At 34.7% G+C, this 20793-nt stretch overlaps 1 protein-coding gene across 1 annotated transcript; it reads right to left on the reverse strand.

Annotated features, from left to right (window-relative positions):
• Positions 1-1926: 1926 nt before the first annotated feature.
• On the reverse strand, positions 1927-20793 carry LOC147394549 (Di-glucose binding protein with Leucine-rich repeat domain-containing protein). Its single transcript, XM_086453498.1, has 9 exons — positions 20646-20793; positions 19505-20533; positions 19278-19428; positions 17582-17653; positions 13824-13892; positions 13128-13196; positions 3960-4037; positions 3517-3725; positions 1927-2414 (listed from the first exon to the last, which is right to left on the reverse strand). The coding sequence occupies exons 1-9, from the start codon at positions 20701-20703 to the stop codon at positions 2302-2304; spliced, it is 1848 nt and encodes a 615-aa protein (XP_086309624.1). The 5' UTR covers positions 20704-20793; the 3' UTR covers positions 1927-2301.

Consider the following 20793-nt stretch of genomic DNA (forward strand, 5'->3'; position numbering starts at 1 on the left):
TGAAGGTAGAAGTAAATAGAATCCTAAGGTTCAAAATCCATGATGGAAGTCTGCATCGTGGAAGTTAAAAAAAAAAAAAAATTCATAAGATCCATTTTTGAATCTCAAAAAGGAGAAGAGGGATTTTAAATAATTTTTTTTATCATTATATAAAAATTTAATTAATACTATTTATATAATATATTAAAGATAAGAAAAGTCCCTCATTTCAAATTTTCGCCTTAGACCTGAACTTCTATTTTGCCGGCCATGCTTATGATTTTTTCTTGCCTCATGCAAATCTTAAGGTGACATTCATATGAATATGATTAAAGGGTACGTAGGGATCCCTTGATTCGTAAGAACCCAACTTTTTAAACACAAAATCCAATGGTTGAGATTTATGAGTATCTTGATAATACAAATCTTGGAGATACTTATCCCGATGATAAATCTCAACCATTGGATTTTGCATTTGAAGGATTGGAATCATGTGTTTTTTTCATGAATCATTCTTAGGAGTCAAGGGATCTTGACCCATGATTAAATGCTTCTTCTTTTACTTGTACAACATATATATTAGAGTCCATAGACGACCTTTTTCTTTTTTTCTTTTTTCCTTGTAATAACCGGGTATCCTTGAAGACAGCGGATTGGACCTGTATCTGAGCTTTGCCCAATCCATGGACCCTGGTCTTGTCCAAGGATTAGTCCCGGGGTACGTGCAACGGCCACACATCACACACATTAGGTAAGCGAGGGGGGCCCTGAGGAATTAATGCTCAAACTGAGTATCGAACTCACGACCTATGGGCATTAACCGCTTATCTATCCGAAATTGTCATTGAGCCAAACCCCTCGGGGTTTTGGAGTCCATAGACACATGGATTCACAATCCTAACCGTATAAATCTTAAATCCATCGGTCAAGATAAATCTTAGAGATAATTGAATATTCTTGTGATACATCTCTTATCTCGACAGTTGGATTTCTTCTTTTCATGGTTGGCTTAGTACAATGAATTTGTTAAGACAACTTTGAAGCAGCTGTCCGCGTCAATTTTTTTGAGAAACCCTCTTCTTTATGTGACACATGGCCCCTTATGTTTTCAATCTCTATATTCTCTTATATACACTACTGAAAAATGACCTCAATGTGATCCTCGTCATCTTATCTAAACATCTAAAATGACTAGTTTTGGGAAGAAGATTTCAGGGTTTTTAGGTCATTTTTAATTAATCTACGAGAAAGGACTGAGGTCAAGAACATATTATCAGTTTCATTCAAAACATGGTGATGGTATCTCAAATATTCACCAAAACATTAAGGAGACACATGTCATGTTAAAAGGATATATTAATTCTCTTTCTAAACCTAAACCTTATACAATTCTTCAGCAACAAACATTTTGGCAAAACATTTTTCAAAAACATGGGTTAGAGGTTTTGGAATGGGCTGATTTTTGGTGAGGATGATCTCTACGGTGAGGAGATCATCCTCACCAAAAATCAGCCCATTCCAAAACTTCTAACCCATGTTTAGAAGTTGAAAAATCATGGACCGTCCATTTTTTGTAAACCATTTTTGATGGAGTTAGAAGTTTTAGAATGGGCTGATTTTTGGTGATGATGATCTCCTCACCGTAGAGATCATCCTCACCAAAAATCAGACCATTCCAAAACCTCTAACCCAGGTTTTGAAAAATGTTTTGCCAAAATGTTTGTTGCTGAACATTTCCCATTCTTAAAAACAGACATCTCTTACACCCACTTTTCTAAAACTCACAAGATACTAAATTTTAACTAGGATGTATTTTAAGTAGAATTGAGGGATAGAAAGTACTCTAAATAGAATTAAGGATGTTATACCAAAAAGTATAGTATTTTTGCCGAAATTACTGGCTCAACAATGTTTGTAAAAAATTTGTTGACAAATGCATATATATACTCATTTTGATATTTATTTACTTTTACCAAAACGGTTATTTTATTTTATTATAATCTTACTCTATTTAAATAGAATACACAGGGAAAGTTCAAAAAAAATTATGACAGTTTGTGATCAAAAGAGGGACAACCAAGCACCCAATTGGTTTTAGCTGAGGCAAAGCTAATCAAGTTCCTTCTTGGAGAGAACTTTGTACAACATGTAGGAATGCAGCGAAATCCATGTGGTGTGCAGACAGCTCATCGCATTACACATGGAATCACCAATCGGTGGTCAAACCTCACCCTTCAGTGAAAGCGGCGGACTCCTTCATCTCCCCCGACTGTTGGTGGGTTGGAGAGATTTTACTTCAATATCGTCCTCTGAAAAGGACTGTTAAAGAGGATTCAAGGTAGTCGGAAATTTGTTGGGTGCGTGTGTCGGTGTTTCCATATCAAGAAGCATCAGTGACTTCTGCCTTTGGTATCTATTTCTCTTTGCTGAAAGTGCTGCACAAGAATCAAAGAATGTTCAGTACTAGGGGTGCAACTTTGTTCGGTTTGGAGCCAAATCAGAACCGAACCGACATAGGTCAGTTCCACTAATTAAGAACCTGAACTAAACCAATTGCCCATAGAACCATACCAAACCAAACTATGGTCAGTTTGGTTTGATTTGGTTAGGTTCTATGGGTTGCCGATATCCTATAAACCTCCTTGGAAGCAACATATACATACATAATGAACGTGAAATTTTATATAATAAATCATTAATCCAACCAGAAAAAAAGTTCATTAATCTATCCATAAAAATAAAAATAAAAAAGTCATTAATCTATGTCCTAACTCCTAAAATGTAGTAGTAAGTCCTTAATGGTGTTCGGTAGTTTGGTTTGGTTCTCAGTTTGAATGAAACCAAGTTGCATCCCTAAGAGTAACCATGCCAATCACTAAAAAGAATTCTATAAAAAAAAGAGTAATTGGTGAAGTAGGCAGCCATTGTACAGAACCTCCCACTAGTAATATTAGGAGAAAAAAGACCCCATCAAGATCATTCAGATTACCCATGGTCAACTTCAATAATCGAGATCATTTCGGTGACTTTTCCCTTAAAATTTAGAGCTTTAAGAACATGATTTTCAAGATTTCCCACAACTTAAATGTTGAGACACCCAAAAACATCTTTGATGAAGTTTTCCAATGCATCCATGTGCATTTAAAGTTACATATACGCAGTTCATGAGGTCATGATTCATACAAAATAAAAGATAAAAGAGAATATGTAGGAACATTGGAGGACCAGGTCAAATGCAAAGAGAATAGAACATAATGAACTTCTAGGGAGAGAGAAGCTGAAATTTACAAGTTTTATAAGATTAGTGAGATTCTGAACCTATTGCGACATCCTTCCTTATAAGGAATATCCCAACCTATTATGTTAATTAGATGAGAAATAATTCTTCCAGAGTCGATGATAGTCATATTTGAAGATTGGGCAAGTTAATGATTAAGCAATATAATCAGAACTTATCAAGTAAATAGACAAAATGCAACCGAAACTAAAAGAATAGAGATATGGATGACATATTTGTATGCTTTTCAGAGGACTTACAAGTTAGCTCTTGAGGAAGACCAAAGTCATAATCATGTCTTGCTCTCTTGATGCAGAACACACAAATCATCACGAGGACAATGCTGAGAACAACCAAACTTGATAAACCTATAGCAATTTTACCACCAGTGGACAAGCCTCCACTTCCCCAAAATAGAGGACATCCAGGCAACGATGGTCCTCCACATAAGCCTTTGTTACCAGAAAGACTGAAAAAGAAAATTATAAAAAAAAAAAAAAAATTAGGTAGAATAATTTACAATGAGTAATGTGGACTGCCAAATGTAGACAACAAAGGCAATCATATTATTATGGGGAAATGAACGGATGAATGTAGATGATCCTACAAAAAGAGTAAAAGTTTCTGCAAACCATAGGCTTCATCAAATTAATTAAACAAACAAAATAATAATAAAAACCAAGAGTAGTAGAGTATAACTTACTCAATAGCTCCACCATGAACACCAATGGAGTAAAGTTTCTCTGGTACTTGCCCTTCCAATTCATTATCATTTAAAAGCCTGCAATGAGTGAGGTTCTACCAACTTATCCAAAAAAATAACTGTAAAATGAGTGAAGGTGTACCAATGAAAAGTGGTGTGATAGAGGAAGCACTAACAAAAATAAAATATAAAATATTTACAGGAAAATCTTGACATTAGTACGGGAATGTCCTTTAGGGGAAATTAAAACACTTCAAATATACACAAACACACACACAATATATATGGATAGTAAAACGGTTGAATTTTCAATAAAAAGAAATAAAGGATAGAACAAATTGTTTTAATATTGTCTTAAATTCTCTCTTTTTCCAATTAGGAACAAAGAAATGTTGGGTCTAAACAGCACGAGAAGAGGATCTAGAGCCTTCAACCTTAATCAAATCAACAAGAAAAATATTCTAAACAATAGGTTTAGATGCACATACATGTAGAAGAATAAAAAAACTAGAATAATAACTATGGAATAATATAAGGATCTAAAATAATTATCCACATAAGCTTAACAATAGTGAACTCCTTGTCGTTCAAAAACTCTGTGATCAGAAAATAAAGTGTGGTGCACTACCCTGAACCTCCAAGCACGATAATAACGATGGCATCAAAACTTGATGTTCAATCAAAACGTGCTTGAGAGTGGAACAATTTCCACATATAAAAGAGTAATCTCCTAATTTCAACCCATCACATAAATAGTAGGAAACCATAAGAGGATTTCACTCCTCTTTAGGGATTGGAAATTTTCACTAGATTGTAAAGTCTAGTTTCCAATTCTACCAAACTTCCCTTTAAACAACACATCCAATCCAATTTAGAAAATAATTTATATTGGACTAATATGAATTTTAATTAAATGAAATCAAAAGATAATTCATTGTTTCGAGAAAACATCTATAAATCGGATTAAAATTCCAACAATCTCCCACTTGGTCCTTACAAATGTTTTGATTTTAAGAAAACGAGTTTGAATTGATTACTTTATAAAAGTCGAGTGACCACTCTTGATTTTGAAAAATACTTATTCAAAAGTATTTAAGTATGTCCTTTAACATTCACTCAATTTCAAAGATTTTTCTACCAATGGACATGGATGTTTTGCTCTTCCCTTTATTGACACCAAGATAATTTCATAGTTCCCAAGTAGCTCATCAATGAACTTGAGAGTTTAAACCTTATTATGATTTTAATGGAGTGATATATGGGATTTTGTACACACCTCATACAATCTTACTTATCCAACATCCATGTTTGTCATGCTTCACACTCTTGGTGTGTTATTATGATATATCACGTCACAATTGTTATGTAAAAATCCATCAACAACCTATCAAACCAAAGATCTAATAATGCATTGCCCAAATGCATTTAACCCAAGCATACCTCATGAATGCAATAATAGCATCACAGGTCAAACCTAAACCTCATAGTACATGCACAAGATAAATACCATGGTATAAATAATCATAATCAGGAATAAAAAAATTAAACTTTATTGCTAGCAGTCAAATAACAGGATCAAAGTAAAACATCAATTATCACTTGATAGGATCACCCTATCTATACTGCAAAGTCTAACGACTCCAACATTTCCATGCGACTAACATGTTCCTTGAAAACCTTTGTTGGAAAACCTTTAGTGAGGGGATTAACAATCATCAAACTGGTAGCCACATACGAAATTTCAATACCGCCCTCTCGAACTTTCTCACATACCAGTAGGTACTTGATCTCTATGTGCTTGTCACTTTTGGTCTCCATTCATTCTTCATGTACTTGGTCACTTGCAGGCAAGGTGCTCTTTGTGTCGAGCTGAGCCATGAGATCCCCTCCTCCAAATCACCATTAAAGAAAGTCATCTTCACATCCATCTAATGCAACCCCAAGTTATAGTGAGCCACAATGGCTAAAATAATCCTTAAGGAATCTTTTGATGAAACTGGAGAGAAAGTCTTAGAAAAGCCAACACCTGGTTTCTTCCAGAAACCCTTGGCAACTAATCTTGCTTTAAACCTTTCAATTTTCCCTTCAAAGTCTCTCTTCATCTTGAACACCCATTTCCACTCAATCATCTTGTGGTCTTTTGGGACAGTCACAAGATCCCAAACTTCATTATTTTCCATAGATTGAAATTCCTCTCTCATGGCCTCTCGCCAGTATTGAGATTCATTATTTTTCATGAATTCCTTATAGGTCAAAAGATTATTAACATTAAGATCCCTCAACTCATCATCTTGAAGATAAACCTCATACTTGTCAAGTATAGACTATCTCCGCTCTTTGTTACATCTCTTAACAGGAATGGGCTCCTCCATCGATACAACGAACAACTGAGGAATGAGATCCTGAGGTACAACTACCTCATCTTAATCTTGGGAGGCTCTACTATAACAACAATAGATACTGATCTAAATTTTGGAAGAGCAAAAACTGGAGCACTCTCACTTTCTTCATAGAATTCAATCTTCTCGTGCTTCAAACTTCCAATGTCATGTCCTTCATCAAAGAATTTTGCATGACTTGTCTCAGGATTTCTAACGGCTTAAAAGAACAGTAGAACCTGCATACCAAAACCTCTTTGGAAGACTGATGCAGAACCGTGAATGTTACCATAGGATGATAAATCTTGGACTCACTCTAAAATAGCCTCACACTACACCATTAATGGGAATATCAAAGTTTCAATCTCAATTTTATTCATCATTCAAGAAAATTACAGCAAAAAAAAAGTATTTATAATGTTCTCTAAACCCTAAATCTAATCTCAACTATCCAACTAAAATATAGAGATCCAATGGTTGTAAATAAATTTAAAACAACTTAAATAAAACAAAAGCAGAAATACCATCTATATCACAATCCCATAAAACATCAAAATAAGCTCAAAAAACATAAAATTAAAGTCCTAAAATAGAAAATAAATAAAAATTAAAATCTACTCTTCAATATTTGATATCCCCATCAATTCTACTTGACTGGGAAGATTTCATCATTGGCAAAATAAAATTGTAGTAATTCTCATCAGTTGCGTTCCACTTTATTCTCCTCTGGTTGAAGAAAACTTATTCTCAAGTTTTAAAGTGCTTGAGAATGATCATGACAATTTGTGATTCATCCCTTTTGGCAAAGATTCGTCCTCGTGTCTTAAACTTGTGTTGAACTATTAACTTCAAATTGTGATCTTCTATCTTGGCAAAGTCTTTATTATACCTGTTTAAGACGAATAAGTTGGTTTAAAGTAGTGACGGAACAACTGCATCATGAAAAAAAACTATAGATGTCGTCTCCAAAAGATCTTCCTTAGACTTTTTTGACGCATTTTCCACTTCATGATCTTATTCCCACGTTGATTCTAGAGTTATAAGCACACCATCTTCTAAAGTTGATGTTTGATCTGTTTTTTCTTCAATCTTCTCTTGGATTGATGGAACCACAAGAGTTAATTTCCATGGACATACCTTGAGTAGATATTATCTGCCTAAAGTAACATGTAAAATATTTCACTCCGCATTAAACGTAGCTTCTACATGTGAGATCCAACCTCGACCTAACACAAATATGACAATCTTTTAGAGGAATCACCTTGCACTCAACACCATTGATAAAATTTCTCTGACAAAACTGAACAACATGGCCGTAATCATGATTACCAAAATAAATCTTATCTTCAACATTTTACAAAATCTTCTTAGAAAAACTTGTGAAAATCAAGTTTTTCTCGTATTCAACACCACACAATACCTTGAATGACTTCCCAGAAGGTGAAACAAATCTAATTTTGACTTCTAATATCATCTCTATCTATTCCAAGTTTAGCTCTGATACCAAAATTGATGCAGGACTGTAAATGTTACCCTAGGATGACTCCAAAATGGCCTCACACCACACCATTAATGGAAATATCAAAGCTTTAATCTCAATTTTATTTACCATTCAAGAAAATTATAGCAAAAAACAAATATTTATAATGTTTTCTAAATCATAAATCTAATCTCAACCATCCAACGAAAATAAGATCCAATGGTTGTAAATAAACTTAAAATAACTTAAATAAAAAAAAAAATTAAAAAAAAAAACAGAAATACCATCTATATCCCAATCCCTCAACTTTATTTCCCTTGAATTTTCAGCCTATGAAAACTCGTTAAAAAATTAATATAAAGTTACCAAATTGCCCCCTAATACTTATATTAACATCATATGATAATAAAACATCAAAATAAGATTTAAAAAAAAACATAAAAGTAAAGTCCTAAAACAGAAAACTAAATAAAAATTAAAATCTACTCTTTAATATTTGATGTCCCCATCAAAGACCAATCAAATAAAATGGAATAGTCCTTGGATAAAGCTTCTTCAAATCTGGATTGCATAACTTTACTTAAGCGGGACATTCCCCAAACATGGATATGACCAAGCTTTGGGTTTCTTCCTATCCAATCTTGAAAGAAGTTTTAAAAGTAACCTTGCAAGGCACTATGTTAAGAACATACAAGGAAAAATTCAAGGCTTCTCCCCAAAATGATCACGACAAATCAAAATGACTCGTCAAACTATGAACCACATTCTAATAGGTACGATTCATTCTCTCAACAACACCATTTTTCTATGGTGTTCTCGATGTGTACTTCGAAACTATACCTTGTTTCCTCAAATATTACACAAATTTCCCATGATTCACATCTTCATTGTCCTGATCGCACAATCTTTGATCTTCCTATCCAGTTGCGTTGTTCTTTTTGAGCCATTCTTTATACTTAAAATAATCTTTAAGTGGCTTTTCTTCTTGCAAAACCAATTGTCTGCACTTGGGTTACCTAATTCGCTATTGAGGTGGCGAACCAGACCTATTCACGGTGCATTTTGCTCATGGATCATGAAAAATGAGCAAACCACAATAGCTTCATCATTTTATATTAATTTTTTACATCCCCCTCCACATTTGATAATATTTGAGCTACCCCCTTAACTTTTCAAATGCATAGCATACCCCTTTGACTTTCATCTTTACTCTTTATTAATATATTGACGTAAAATGACTAAATTTCCTCATCGTCAACCTTTAAATAAAAAACCTAATTTATTTTCTTCCCTAATTTTACCATCTTCAATATATTTTAGTACCCTACTCATCACTCCTACCTTCAAATACCCTTATCATTGTTGACGCTAACCGCGAACACGAATTTGAATTGAGCGAACCCACGAATCAGGAAACATAGTTCTATTCTACCAGCTTTATAATCATTTTCCTTTGCCCTAGTATTCTTTCCATTTTTGTTCCCTTTCCTGAAGCCTTTTTTTCTTAAACACCTTTTTTCCACCAGAGTAGATCCCGAAATGTGTTGACTCAATCCTAGAATCCCTTATGAGGTATACTTAGGTTAGATGCATCTGGGCAATACATTGTTAGACCATTGTTCCAATAGATTGGTGATAGGTTTTCATATGACAATTTTGTCATAATATATCAAAATGACACATCAAGATTGTGAAGCATGACAAACACAGATTTTGTACACATATTGCATGAGGTGTGTACACAATCCCATAAATCACATTGTAGGAGGTTTTTTGGGTCTCCCACTCCTCGAGATGCGTGTGATTCTTGATGCTTCAATCCTCGAACTCTGTATCATAATAAATGCTAATTCCGATCTTCTTCTCTTATGACCTTTTTTTTGTCGTGTTCTTCGTCAATCCTCACCTAAAAAAATATCGATGTGGTACCGAATAAAGAGCACCTAAAAAGACATCAGTATGGTGCCGACTAAAGAGCCTCCGACAATCAAGTTAGTACTTGATCTTAAGTGCAAAGCAAAAAAAAGGAAACTAAAATAAGATTTTTGTGTGGCTTGTGCATTAGAGATTGAGTGGGAGAGATCTCCCTATTTATAGAAAGCTCTTTAATGTGGGGTAGTAAACTTAGTTGTAACCACTCCCCATGTTGTCTAGCATTTATAATAATAAAATTTCATGATGCTTTAATGATATTAAAGACCTACTCCTCATGTTGTCTAGTATTTAATTACATAACTACTTCAACTCGGTGACTATTCGGTTCCCCGAGTTGACTCAATAGAGTTATGTGTCTGTGACTTTTTCAGCCACAATGCCTGTTTTACCTTGGCAGTCAAGCTTATTGTAGTGATTTTTGCTACTTGGTAGCTTTATTTGAGATGGTGAGTAGCATTACCTTGTTATATTGCTACTCGAGTAGCTTCATACAATCCTCTTAGTATATAATTTTGTAGGGGAAATAGTGAAGGATTACTTCACTATTTGAAGTAAAACTGTATTATCGAATTGGGTGGATCGAACCACTTCATTAAGTTAAGAAAAAAGTCAATTCCTGATGAAGAAGTCAAACCATGTATGTGCATAAATCGAAGAGGGGTCGACCCTATAGGGACCAAACCTCCTATGTAAAAGCTATGAGGGGTCAGTTCCCACGGTGGCCGAACCACCTAAATGAAGCACGAAGAGGGGTCGACCATGGGGGCCGAACCTCCTATGTTTTCAAGTCGGGTCGGATTTGATTTGATTGGGTTGGATCGAGTTGGAATGGATCCAATTGCATAGATTTAGTAACTTTGAAAATCCCTAGGAATACAATATTTTTTGTTCTTACACAAACCATTAAAACTATTATAAGATTTAAACTTTCAAGGTCATTAATGAGCTATTTTGAGACCATGGAATTGTTTTGATGTCAATAAAGGGAACACTAAAACATCAATGATCTATTGCTAGTAGTCTCTGAAATTGAATGAATGTTAATGGATGTATTTAAGCACTTTTGAACAATGACTTTTCAAAATTAAGAATGACCACTCGATTTTTATAAAGTAATCCATCCAAGGGTCATTTTCTTAAAACCAAAACATTTCTTTCTACGGACCAAGTGGGAGATTGTTGGAATTTTAATCCAATTCAGACATTTTCTCAAAATAATGAATAATCTTTTGATTTCATTTAATAAAATTCCTGTTGGTCCAATACAAATAGTATCCTAAATTGAATTGATGTATTATTCAAAAGAAAGTTTGGTATGAATTGAGAACTAAACTTTGCAATCTAGTGAAAATTTTCAATTTCTAAGAGATGTGGTTTCCTAATCGAAAGAGTGATACCCTCCTAAGGTTTCTTAATGTTTCTGTGATGAGTTGAAATTAGGAGACTACTCATATATATGTGGAGGTTATCCCGCTCTCAAGCAATTGTGATTGAACTTCAAGTTCTGATCCCATCGCTATTGTCGTGCATAGAGGTTGGGGGTAGTTTACCGCACTCTTTATTTTCTGATCATAGGGTTTTGAAGAACAAAGAGTAAACTATTGTTAAGCTTATTGGATCATTGTTTTAGATCAAGAACTTTTATTATTCCATAGCTATTATTCAGGATTTTTATTCTTTTATAGGTATGTGCATCTAAACCTATTGTTTAGAATTATTTTTCATGCTAATTTGATTAATGGTTGAAGGCTCTAGATCCTCATCTCGGGTTGTACCAACACGTCACACCTCAATCCTTACCATGTAAACTACTAAAATCTTTCACATTATTGTCATCAAAGCTAGGTTGAATCAACTTAGTGTGAGTAATCCTTTTGTACATCAGGGCTCAAAATTCATCATTCAAAAGTTAGAAATTTCATAAGCTTGGGCACCAACTGACTTTCAATCTATTCTAAATCCCAATGCAGTAGTCCATCAAAACCCAAAGTTCAACCTAACAAGAAAAAATTACTATTTCTACCAAATTACGTCTGTTAGAGTTCTTATTTAATGTTGTGTGGGCCCAATACTTAAGTCCACACAACCCATGTCTTATTTCTCATTAATGTAAGGTCGTGTGGGCCCAATACTTAAGCCTACACAACCAACCACATGTTTTTAATACAAAAGAGATGTTGAACCCTATTGGGAAAGACTTACTCATTCTCCTCTCTATGTTCGTCCTTCTCTCCTTAACCCTAATCTTCTAACAATGTCTTTAATATTTCTTGTAGTTTGTGAACTTAAAATTCATAGTAAATCACATTATTATTTATATTAAATTCCTATTTTTCCATTTTTAGTAAATTGTGGAGTTAGTCATGTTAGCCTGATCAACAAGAGTGAGAATTTTACGATTTTTACTTATTTTGCAAGTTGAAAATTATTATGAAACATTATATGTTTTCTATTCTTGGTCTATAAATAAGGCATGTAAACTATATTTCACACGGATGAATGGTAGAGAATTATTATGCTATTTTGGTCATAAGTTGCATGTTTTTCCTTAGATTAGCGCGACTCCAAGCAAGCCAAAATTATTTAGTCAGACTCCTTCAATCGGTTTTGGGCAATGGGATCATTATGTCTATCTATTTGCTTCTAAAATCATAAGAAGCTTTTTTTTTTTTTTTTTTTTTTTTTGTGCCTGTATTTCTACCCAAAATTAGACCTTTAAAGCTTGTTCAAACCTGATTAACAGTATAGTTTGGGCCATTATTCAGATATGTTGTTTTAAAGATATTTCAGTTTATTTCTTAACCCTAAAGCCTATATCAATTTCTGATTTTGTCCTTTAAGCCCAAAAGATGGAGCAGCAAGAATCCTCTAAATCTATCTCTAGAATTCATTTTTGTTGGTTGGACTGTTTGAAAGGAAAAGGATCCGCGTAATTTTAAAGATGAACTCAGTAAAATTGAATTGGTGGCATCATCAATGAAAGCGTTAACTTTATTATCACTCACCAATCCTTCTGGGGTGCAAGGGTCTCAGATTTAATAGTTTCAAATTTAGATGCAAATGTATTGTCATCTAGCTTCAATAAGCCCCTTTTTTTTATGCTTTAGCTAGGGTCGTGATCATCCACATTTTTTATCCTAAAGATTTGGGGTCGGCTTGTTTTTACTTACGGTAGAGCGGATTAAATAGAAACTGTAATTTTTATTTTTATTTTTTATTTTAAACAAAACAAAACAAAAGTTACTGTGGGGTAAGTAATCGGATTCATGTTGCCGAACCACATATTTGGGATAAGATGTAGAAGATGATGACGATGATGATGGAGAAAACAATTATTAACAAAAAAGAAAAGTATGCACAAAGCAATCTACTTACACGAGTTGCAGGCTGGACGAAGCTAGGCTATCAGGTATGGACCCAGATAATTGATTATATGACAAATCCCTGCTCAATACCATCAATAAAAGATTAATAGTTAATAGAAAATAATGGAGATGAAAAAATCTCAGAGATGTCATAACTTGTGGCACCAACAAAAAGCATGTATAGAATGTCAAGAGGAAAACATAAAACCTTGAAGTGACATTATTGGTCAAATTTATGATATTGTCTGACTGAGAAAATATCATAACTTTGAGCCCAATACTTCTCAGCTTAGACATTTTGAAAGGAAACAAAACTTTGAACCAATGGGAAACTACATGAGAATCTGAATTTCATATAGTTTCTTTTAGAGAACACTGACTTGGTCACTGTGATGAAGTTACAAATATGGTGAAAATTTGTATATGGTTATTACATCATGCTCACTGGAACAACTTTGACTGTTTGGACGGGAAGAAAACATAACAACAAACCCAAAGCCATTTCAATAGAACACAATTCAATCATTCTTCCCCGTTACAGATCATGCTCAGAGGGACTATGGTGACTCCAACAACAAAAACCAGTAATGCTGGCCTGGAGCCATTGAAGCATGACCAAATGAATGCAATGTAATATGTTCGAAGCAATTTCAAAGGCAAATGTAATATTAGTGATGCAGTAGCGAAAGAGGTATTTTATACTCACAGACGTGCAAGAGACTGTTGACCAAGCCCTGAGGGTAAAGTACCTTCCAAAGAATTAGAACTCAAGTTCCTGTAAAGAGAAAGATTTAAGCCAAATTGTTATGTACATCATCATGCCTGAGGGTAGAGTCCAGAGATTATGAAGTCGTGGGAAATAAAATAAAGTAGTGAGAATATAGCATTGTAATATTATGTAAATTATGAAATTATAAATATGTATTTTAAGAAATGTTAACTAAATAAAAAAGGACCCACTTGGTTGTGCTGCAAACAATTTTCCTGCAAAAGCAGCACACCTTTTGTTGTTTTGGGAGCTTGGTGTAAATATAGTTATTAGAGAACAGGAGGTATCATATAAAGATGAATAAGATACAGTATCAAATGGTGAACCTTCCTAGCTGGCATTAGAATATTAGAGAATAAAATGTGTCGTATAAGGATGGATGAGACATTTTGTACCATTGTTGGTGTATCTCATCACAAATGTTAGGTTGTGATGGAGAAGTATAAGTTTAGTACATTTCAATAAGTATCTTCTATATTAAGAGGTATTTTAAACTCTAAGTAGTAGGAGTGATTTAGGTAAATTAAAATCCTTATATTTGGTTTACTTCCTATATCTTGGTAGAAGTAATCTCTATAAAAACCTATAAGGGTTCATATAAATCAGCCAAATTATCAATAAATCTATTTATTTACAATATAGGAGCACAAGTTCAACTGAGCAGGATCTTAGTATGCTGCAATTCGAAGGCAACGACACTGTCATTGCCAAATCTAAATCTTTCCTCAGTTTTTTTCATTTGCTTAGCTTTTTTCTTTTTCTTTCAATAAAAATCTTACCTTCCTCTATTAGGGATCATGTAGTGTTAAAGAAAACATTGAAGCTCCAGATTAGTTTTTGAACGCTTATACATTAATGCTACAAACAAATTGATTCAATTGTTAAATTTGCATAACCAATAACCAAATTCAATCAGCACTTCATTTGTCTTGATGTGTTTGTATTTAATGGGGAAAAAATTTACATTGCAACCCACATTTAGGTTGAATGACATATTGTTAATGATGACCGTGGATGATACTTTCCAACGCCAGGCAAAGGGTGATCTGCACTTGTGAAGGTGTTTGCCACCTGATGTTCAACACATGACCATAAGACTTGATCTGCCTGACAAGTAAATAACCTACGCTCAAAGGGTGTCAACAGAGGAGGGTAGGTAACCTACTGTAGACACCCCATTTTTGCACTCGCCTGATTAATCAACTCGTCAATCCGATTGCAATGATTCCCAATGATGGATGTGTATTCCGTTGCTTTATTTTGTTACCAGATGTGTTTCAGAAATCCGGATGAGGTATCTCGAATTGACAAAACCTTAGAAACCACGCTACGCTAGGAAAATACGACCCCAGAAACATAGAAATCATCATCTTGCAGACCAAAAAGAAACTTCACGATAAAAATCACTAAAAAATTACCAAATTACCAAAATACCCCTAACCTCAAAACAACCCTAGAGCCTACGTTACGCTTAGGAAAACTCTCTCGAACACATAAAATAACAAATCGGAACCAAATAAATCATTTCACCAATTTTAACAGAATTTGACAAAATTACGAAAATGCCCCTCATAAAGTTCACAATCATTTCACACAAAAAATTTCATAAATAACACAAAATAATATTTCCATTGAATTCCTTACGAAAAATCGATTCTAAAACATCCTAGAACATTAAAAACCGACTTAAAACGTGAAAATTCCCCTCCGGGGGTAAAACGGTAATTTCACAATTTTCATAATTAAAAAATTCCGAAATTAATAAATAAAATATTAAATAATTAAAGTGAAACATTGATGAAATTAATTTAAAATTTTGAATTAAAAAATCGATCAATCGGACTTTCGGGTAAAATTGTTGAGGGTTCGTGGGATATTTCTTTAAGGACCCCTCCATTTGGGGGTCCAAAGAATTAAAGAAATAATGGAAGGGGGTTCTCCAAAAATTTAAAGTCAATCAAGCAAGACTGTAGTCAAAGTATTAAAGTCAATCAAGTGAGACTAAAGTCAAAATTAAAGTCAATTAAGCAAGACTGAAGTCAAAATATTAAAAGTCAATCAATTAAGACTAAAGTCAAAACATTAAAAGTCAATCAAATAAGACCAAAAGTTATAATAGAATTCTAATTAAATAATAACTCTATCTAATAGAGTTCTAACTAAAAAACAATTCTACCTAAAACAATTCTAATTAAAACACAATTCTACCTAAAACAATTTTAACTAAAACACAACTCTAATTAAAAGATCTCTAATTAAACACTAACTCTATCCAAATCAACCTTAAAAAAATTCTATAAATAGAGGTGCTCACACCCTATTTTCGTATCAAATCATAAACCCTAAGAGAAGTAGGTCTAGAAGCTCCCCTAGCCCCCCATAAACCCTAGTTTTGGAGCCCCAACTCCTTACCTAACATCCCTCATTCAATTTTAGTCTAGAAAACACCTAAAATCCCTCCAAAAACACCCCCAAATCCACAACAAACTTGAAGAGTTCAGATCCAAAAACAAGGAGATACCTTGATCTAGGAGATCCGAAGTCAAATCCGGAGACAGAACGAAGCAAGGGAGTACAGTACAAGGAGCTCTTTTTGTCAGATCTGAGGGAACAAAATCCTTGCTATCGGAAAGGTATGTAATTTTTTTATTTTTATCTAGGTTTTTAGCAATGTGATATATTTGGGAAGTTAGTAGAGACCGGCTTTGGTCGGGCGGGGTTGGTGCCTAACACCTTCCAACCCCGTAACATGATCCCCGAATTCAGATTTTTTGTGGTAGATTAGTTCTTTTTATCCATGTTAGAGTCAGTTTGGTTCCTAGACCACAATAACTAGGTGGCGACTCCCAAACCTCAAGAGTCAAAAGCGGATCCGCGCACCACGCGGATCGAGGGCGCTTTCACCTACTCTCAAAACAGGTAAGGTATGTTGTCTAGTGTAAGGGAGGGGTGTGGGTGTCAGATGGCTAATTAGGCTCTTGACATCAACACATCTAGCTGAGAGCTCATGGGGAGCCTAGGCGACAATTGAGAATCGAAATGGCTCATCGGTCATGCATGGCACCAAATCCTTCAGTTGACCCAATGGGAGGCCATGTGGGGAGCTTGTCAACTCATCGGCCTATCATTCATCTCCTGACCCAACAACATTGAGAGAGAAGGGGAGTCCTATCATTCTCTCTCTCTTCTCTTTTGTTGCTTGTTTCTTGTTGGGTACAGTTTAAAACATTCACCAAAAGGTGCAGGGGTGTAGTTTAAAACCTAAATCACCCTTCAAAAATGCTTTTTTACTGAAACCATCAATTGTGTAAGCTCAAGTACTCTCTGGATGATGGGTTTAGGCGGAACCAGAAGTGACCTTTCAACAGCTTGTGCAGCCACATGAGCAAAGTCCATATCCTGATTCCAACATGTTATCTACAATGATAAGAGTGTCAGACTAAAAGCACAACGAATCTAATTCTAGCATAGTTCTATATTCATACAATGCTATTCCTCTGATTGTGAATACGAATGGAATCTCACAATTCAACTTTCAGAAGCTACTCAATCCAAATTCAGATTCTGCATTTATTGACCATGGATAATTCATTATATCATAACAGAACCATAATTTGCAACAATTCGATCCCAAGATTCATAAGCAATATAACAAAGATGAAATCAACTAAGACATTCAAAAACAAGATACTTACAGGCTTACCAAGTTCAACAAAAGACTTATCTGCTCACTAATATATCCTTTCAAGCCTTGACTTCCAAGATCTCTGTAAAGGGTAAAAAAAAACTCTTATTATTACCCCACATAAGTACCCAGCATGAATTGAACTTGAAGAAGACATGAAGCAAACCATGTATTAAGGAATAATATTGAAGCTCAAACTAGATTGCTACAAACTTATTCATCGACCAATTCGAAAACAATTCAAGTAAAATGATCACAGTAATCAAAGAGTTAAAATGTCAATAAGAAAATAACTCTCATATCACCTAAATTTGTCGATCTCTTATCTTGAATAAAAGAAAATGCTGGCAAACACTGAATCAAGGTTGAAAATGCTATTGAAGCAGCATAATGAGAACAGAAGAGATAAAAAAGCATGCACCATGAGTAGAAAACTACAAAACAGGACAATTCATTTTCTAAAAACTGTCTTACAAATACTGACATACTTTCTGACAGAGATTAATATTGAATTTGTTTCTAGTTAGTACTTACATATTGTTTATATGATTAGAATATAGCAGCTTTTTCTATCTTGGGTAAATTACACTTACCCCTATGGTTTGGCATAATTCTATGTTGACCCCCTAACGTTTTGACAATTGCACTCACCTCCCGTCACAAATGATGTTAACATTCAGATGTAATTTTTCTATCTTACCCTCTCATTTTATATTTTTATGGCAAAACAAATAACGTTTTAAAAGATAAAAATGCCATCGTCTCAGTATTCTCACACTCTTACACATGAGCCCGTTTTTCACAGGGATATTTTTGTCTACAAAAAATGACATTTTAAAAAAGGACAAATAGTCTTTATAAAAATAAAAATCATTTTTTAACTGTTTGATCAATGGCTAGTAGACAAAAGGGGGGAAAAGGTAAGTGAGCCCATTTGATAACTATAGGGGAGGTAAGAGCAATTGACAAAGTGTAATTTACCCTTCTATCTTGTATTTTTGGCATGAATGAATGCATTAGTATTTTGTCCCAGTATCTGCCACTGATATATATGCCCATGTCTTTTTTGTTTGCTAGGAAAGCAAGGGGTTAGAGGTCAGTGTGAAGGTAGGTTCAATGGGTTTTGAACCCAAGTTGTGGGATCAACACTCCACATGTCTTAACAATTTAGCTAAGTTGGCAACAATATATGTGTCTGTCTCTATGTTACATGTTTTAAAAACCTTCTCAGGTAACCGTCACTTCCCACTTGCTCATATTGTTTTCCCTGAAGTAATCTATGGTTCTCATAAGACCCAGGCTAGCCAAGGGTCGTTGGGCCCATATGGATTATCACACTGGAAATCCAACACCGCCTTCTAGATTTCTTGGAAAAACTCAGATTCAAAAAAAAAAAATCCTGTTTTGAACTTGATCTAAGGTGTTGAAAATGAACAGCTACCAAACTCCTAAATTTAAAATTAAAGTTCAACGGTGAAAATTAACTTTTTTTAGAAAAAGGTTTCTAAGTTCATAGAATTTTTTCCTCTAAAAATCCTGTGGAACCAGATCAAGTTTTTGGACAACACAAGGTGATGCGGATCAGGAAACTTTCCTTACGTAGTAAGAAAAGTGTTTTTCTCCTTATAATTGCAATTTTAAAATTTAACAGATCTATCTTAATTTCCTTGATGGGTACATGTTCTGAAATTAGTAGTAGGTCTTACATTTGAGACACCACAAGGGCAGTTTTTTCCTTGTTAGGATGGCAAGTAACACCCTCCCAAGCATCCCACTTAGACGGAGCACATGGATCACCATTCCAACCCATTCTACCAGGAACCCTTAACGACTCCTTCAACGCTCTCATCGCAATCACTACAAACACAAAAACCCACTCACAAATCAAAACAAACACTAGAATTTACTTATCTATCATATATTACCTACATACCTTGATCAGGAACCGTTGAAAGATCCTTCGGAACCAAAGCATAGATCTCGAGACCACTAATTAACGGAGGACCAACAATCGGAACAAACGTCAATCTCAAAACAGTACTATTCAAGTTCTTAACCGTATAATGCCAATTAAACGCTGCGAAACTCCTAACTTGTTTAAAGATATCGATCCTACTCACATTCCTCTGATTGATCAAAACATCAAAAACCCTTTGCCCTGCCGAATTCACACTACGATCAATCTCCGCAAAGTGAAACCACACTAAGTAATCCAACTTTGCATCCACCGATACCTTGTACTCCAACACTTGAGTTCTCGACCCTATTATCGCACTTTGGTACAAATGTGTTGGGAAGTAATTGGGTCTTTGATTAGTCCCAAGTATATTATCCTTAGTTAACTTATAATTCTTCAAATTACCTACACGAAATTCTGAATCAGATTGCCAAACTCGCCCAAATTTATCCGTACCTCTACCGAACGAATCAGAACCACAAGTTAATCGTCCATAATTAACCAAAATTAGATTATCACCAAACGAGGATGAATCGTACGATAATGGATCAATTTGTATAATTTCGAGCGATCCGATCACAGGAGGATCAGTGGCAATGCTGTAAAAACAAACATTTGCTTCACCATCATCGACAAAGGAGAATAAGTCCGAATAAGCTCCGAAATTTGTTACATTATCTGGCCAAGGTGATCTCCAAGGGAAAACTAGGGTTCCTTCGATTGAAACATCGAAATTGGGGGACTGTAGTTTACCATCGTAGTTATTGTAAACGGTAAATGTACGGAAATAGTAACGACCGTTAGGAACGTTAATTAAGTAACAGTTTTTTTTACCAGATGAGAGTGGGAAGTAACGGAGGGTTTTCTCTTGCTGTGAAGGGAAAATTTCTGGTTTGGAAACATTACTCGCTGCACCGCCAGTGTAGAATCTGTCAGAAAGCCAAGTTTCGTTGAAGTTGTTTGTGAAGGTAGTTTGACCACCACAATCTATGCGGTATGAAGTTTCTGTTATAAGACAGTTAAAAACAGTTAGAAAGTTAGTTAAGAGTTAGAGAGAGAAAGAATTAGAATTAGAGATAGAGTTAGTGAGAGAGAAAGAGAGGGTGTAGGAGCTTACCATAAGGAGGAGGAGAGGAGAGAAGAATGGGAATGGAGAGAAGGAAGAAGAGAGACATTTTTGGTTGGTGGGAAGCATGAGAGAGCACTAGAAAAGAGAGAAACAGGGGAGAGTGTGTGTGAGGAGCTGAGGGAGCGCACGTGATATT

Source organism: Akebia trifoliata, chromosome 9 (genome assembly GCF_017979445.1).
Source record: "Akebia trifoliata isolate Shusen 1 chromosome 9, ASM1797944v1, whole genome shotgun sequence".
Classification (NCBI taxonomy): domain Eukaryota; kingdom Viridiplantae; phylum Streptophyta; class Magnoliopsida; order Ranunculales; family Lardizabalaceae; genus Akebia; species Akebia trifoliata.

Excerpts from the sequence above, each read along its gene's own strand:
- LOC147394549 (XM_086453498.1), bottom strand. The coding sequence starts at position 20,703 with ATGTCTCTCTTCTTCCTTCTCTCCATTCCCATTCTTCTCTCCTCTCCT. Across the intron at positions 19,429-19,504 it reads TTCAACGGTTCCTGATCAAG|TGATTGCGATGAGAGCGTTG; the intron begins GTATGTAGGTAA and ends TTGTGTTTGTAG. Across the intron at positions 2,415-3,516 it reads TCTTCCTCAAGAGCTAACTT|CACTTTCAGCAAAGAGAAAT; the intron begins GTAAGTCCTCTG and ends ATTCTTGTGCAG.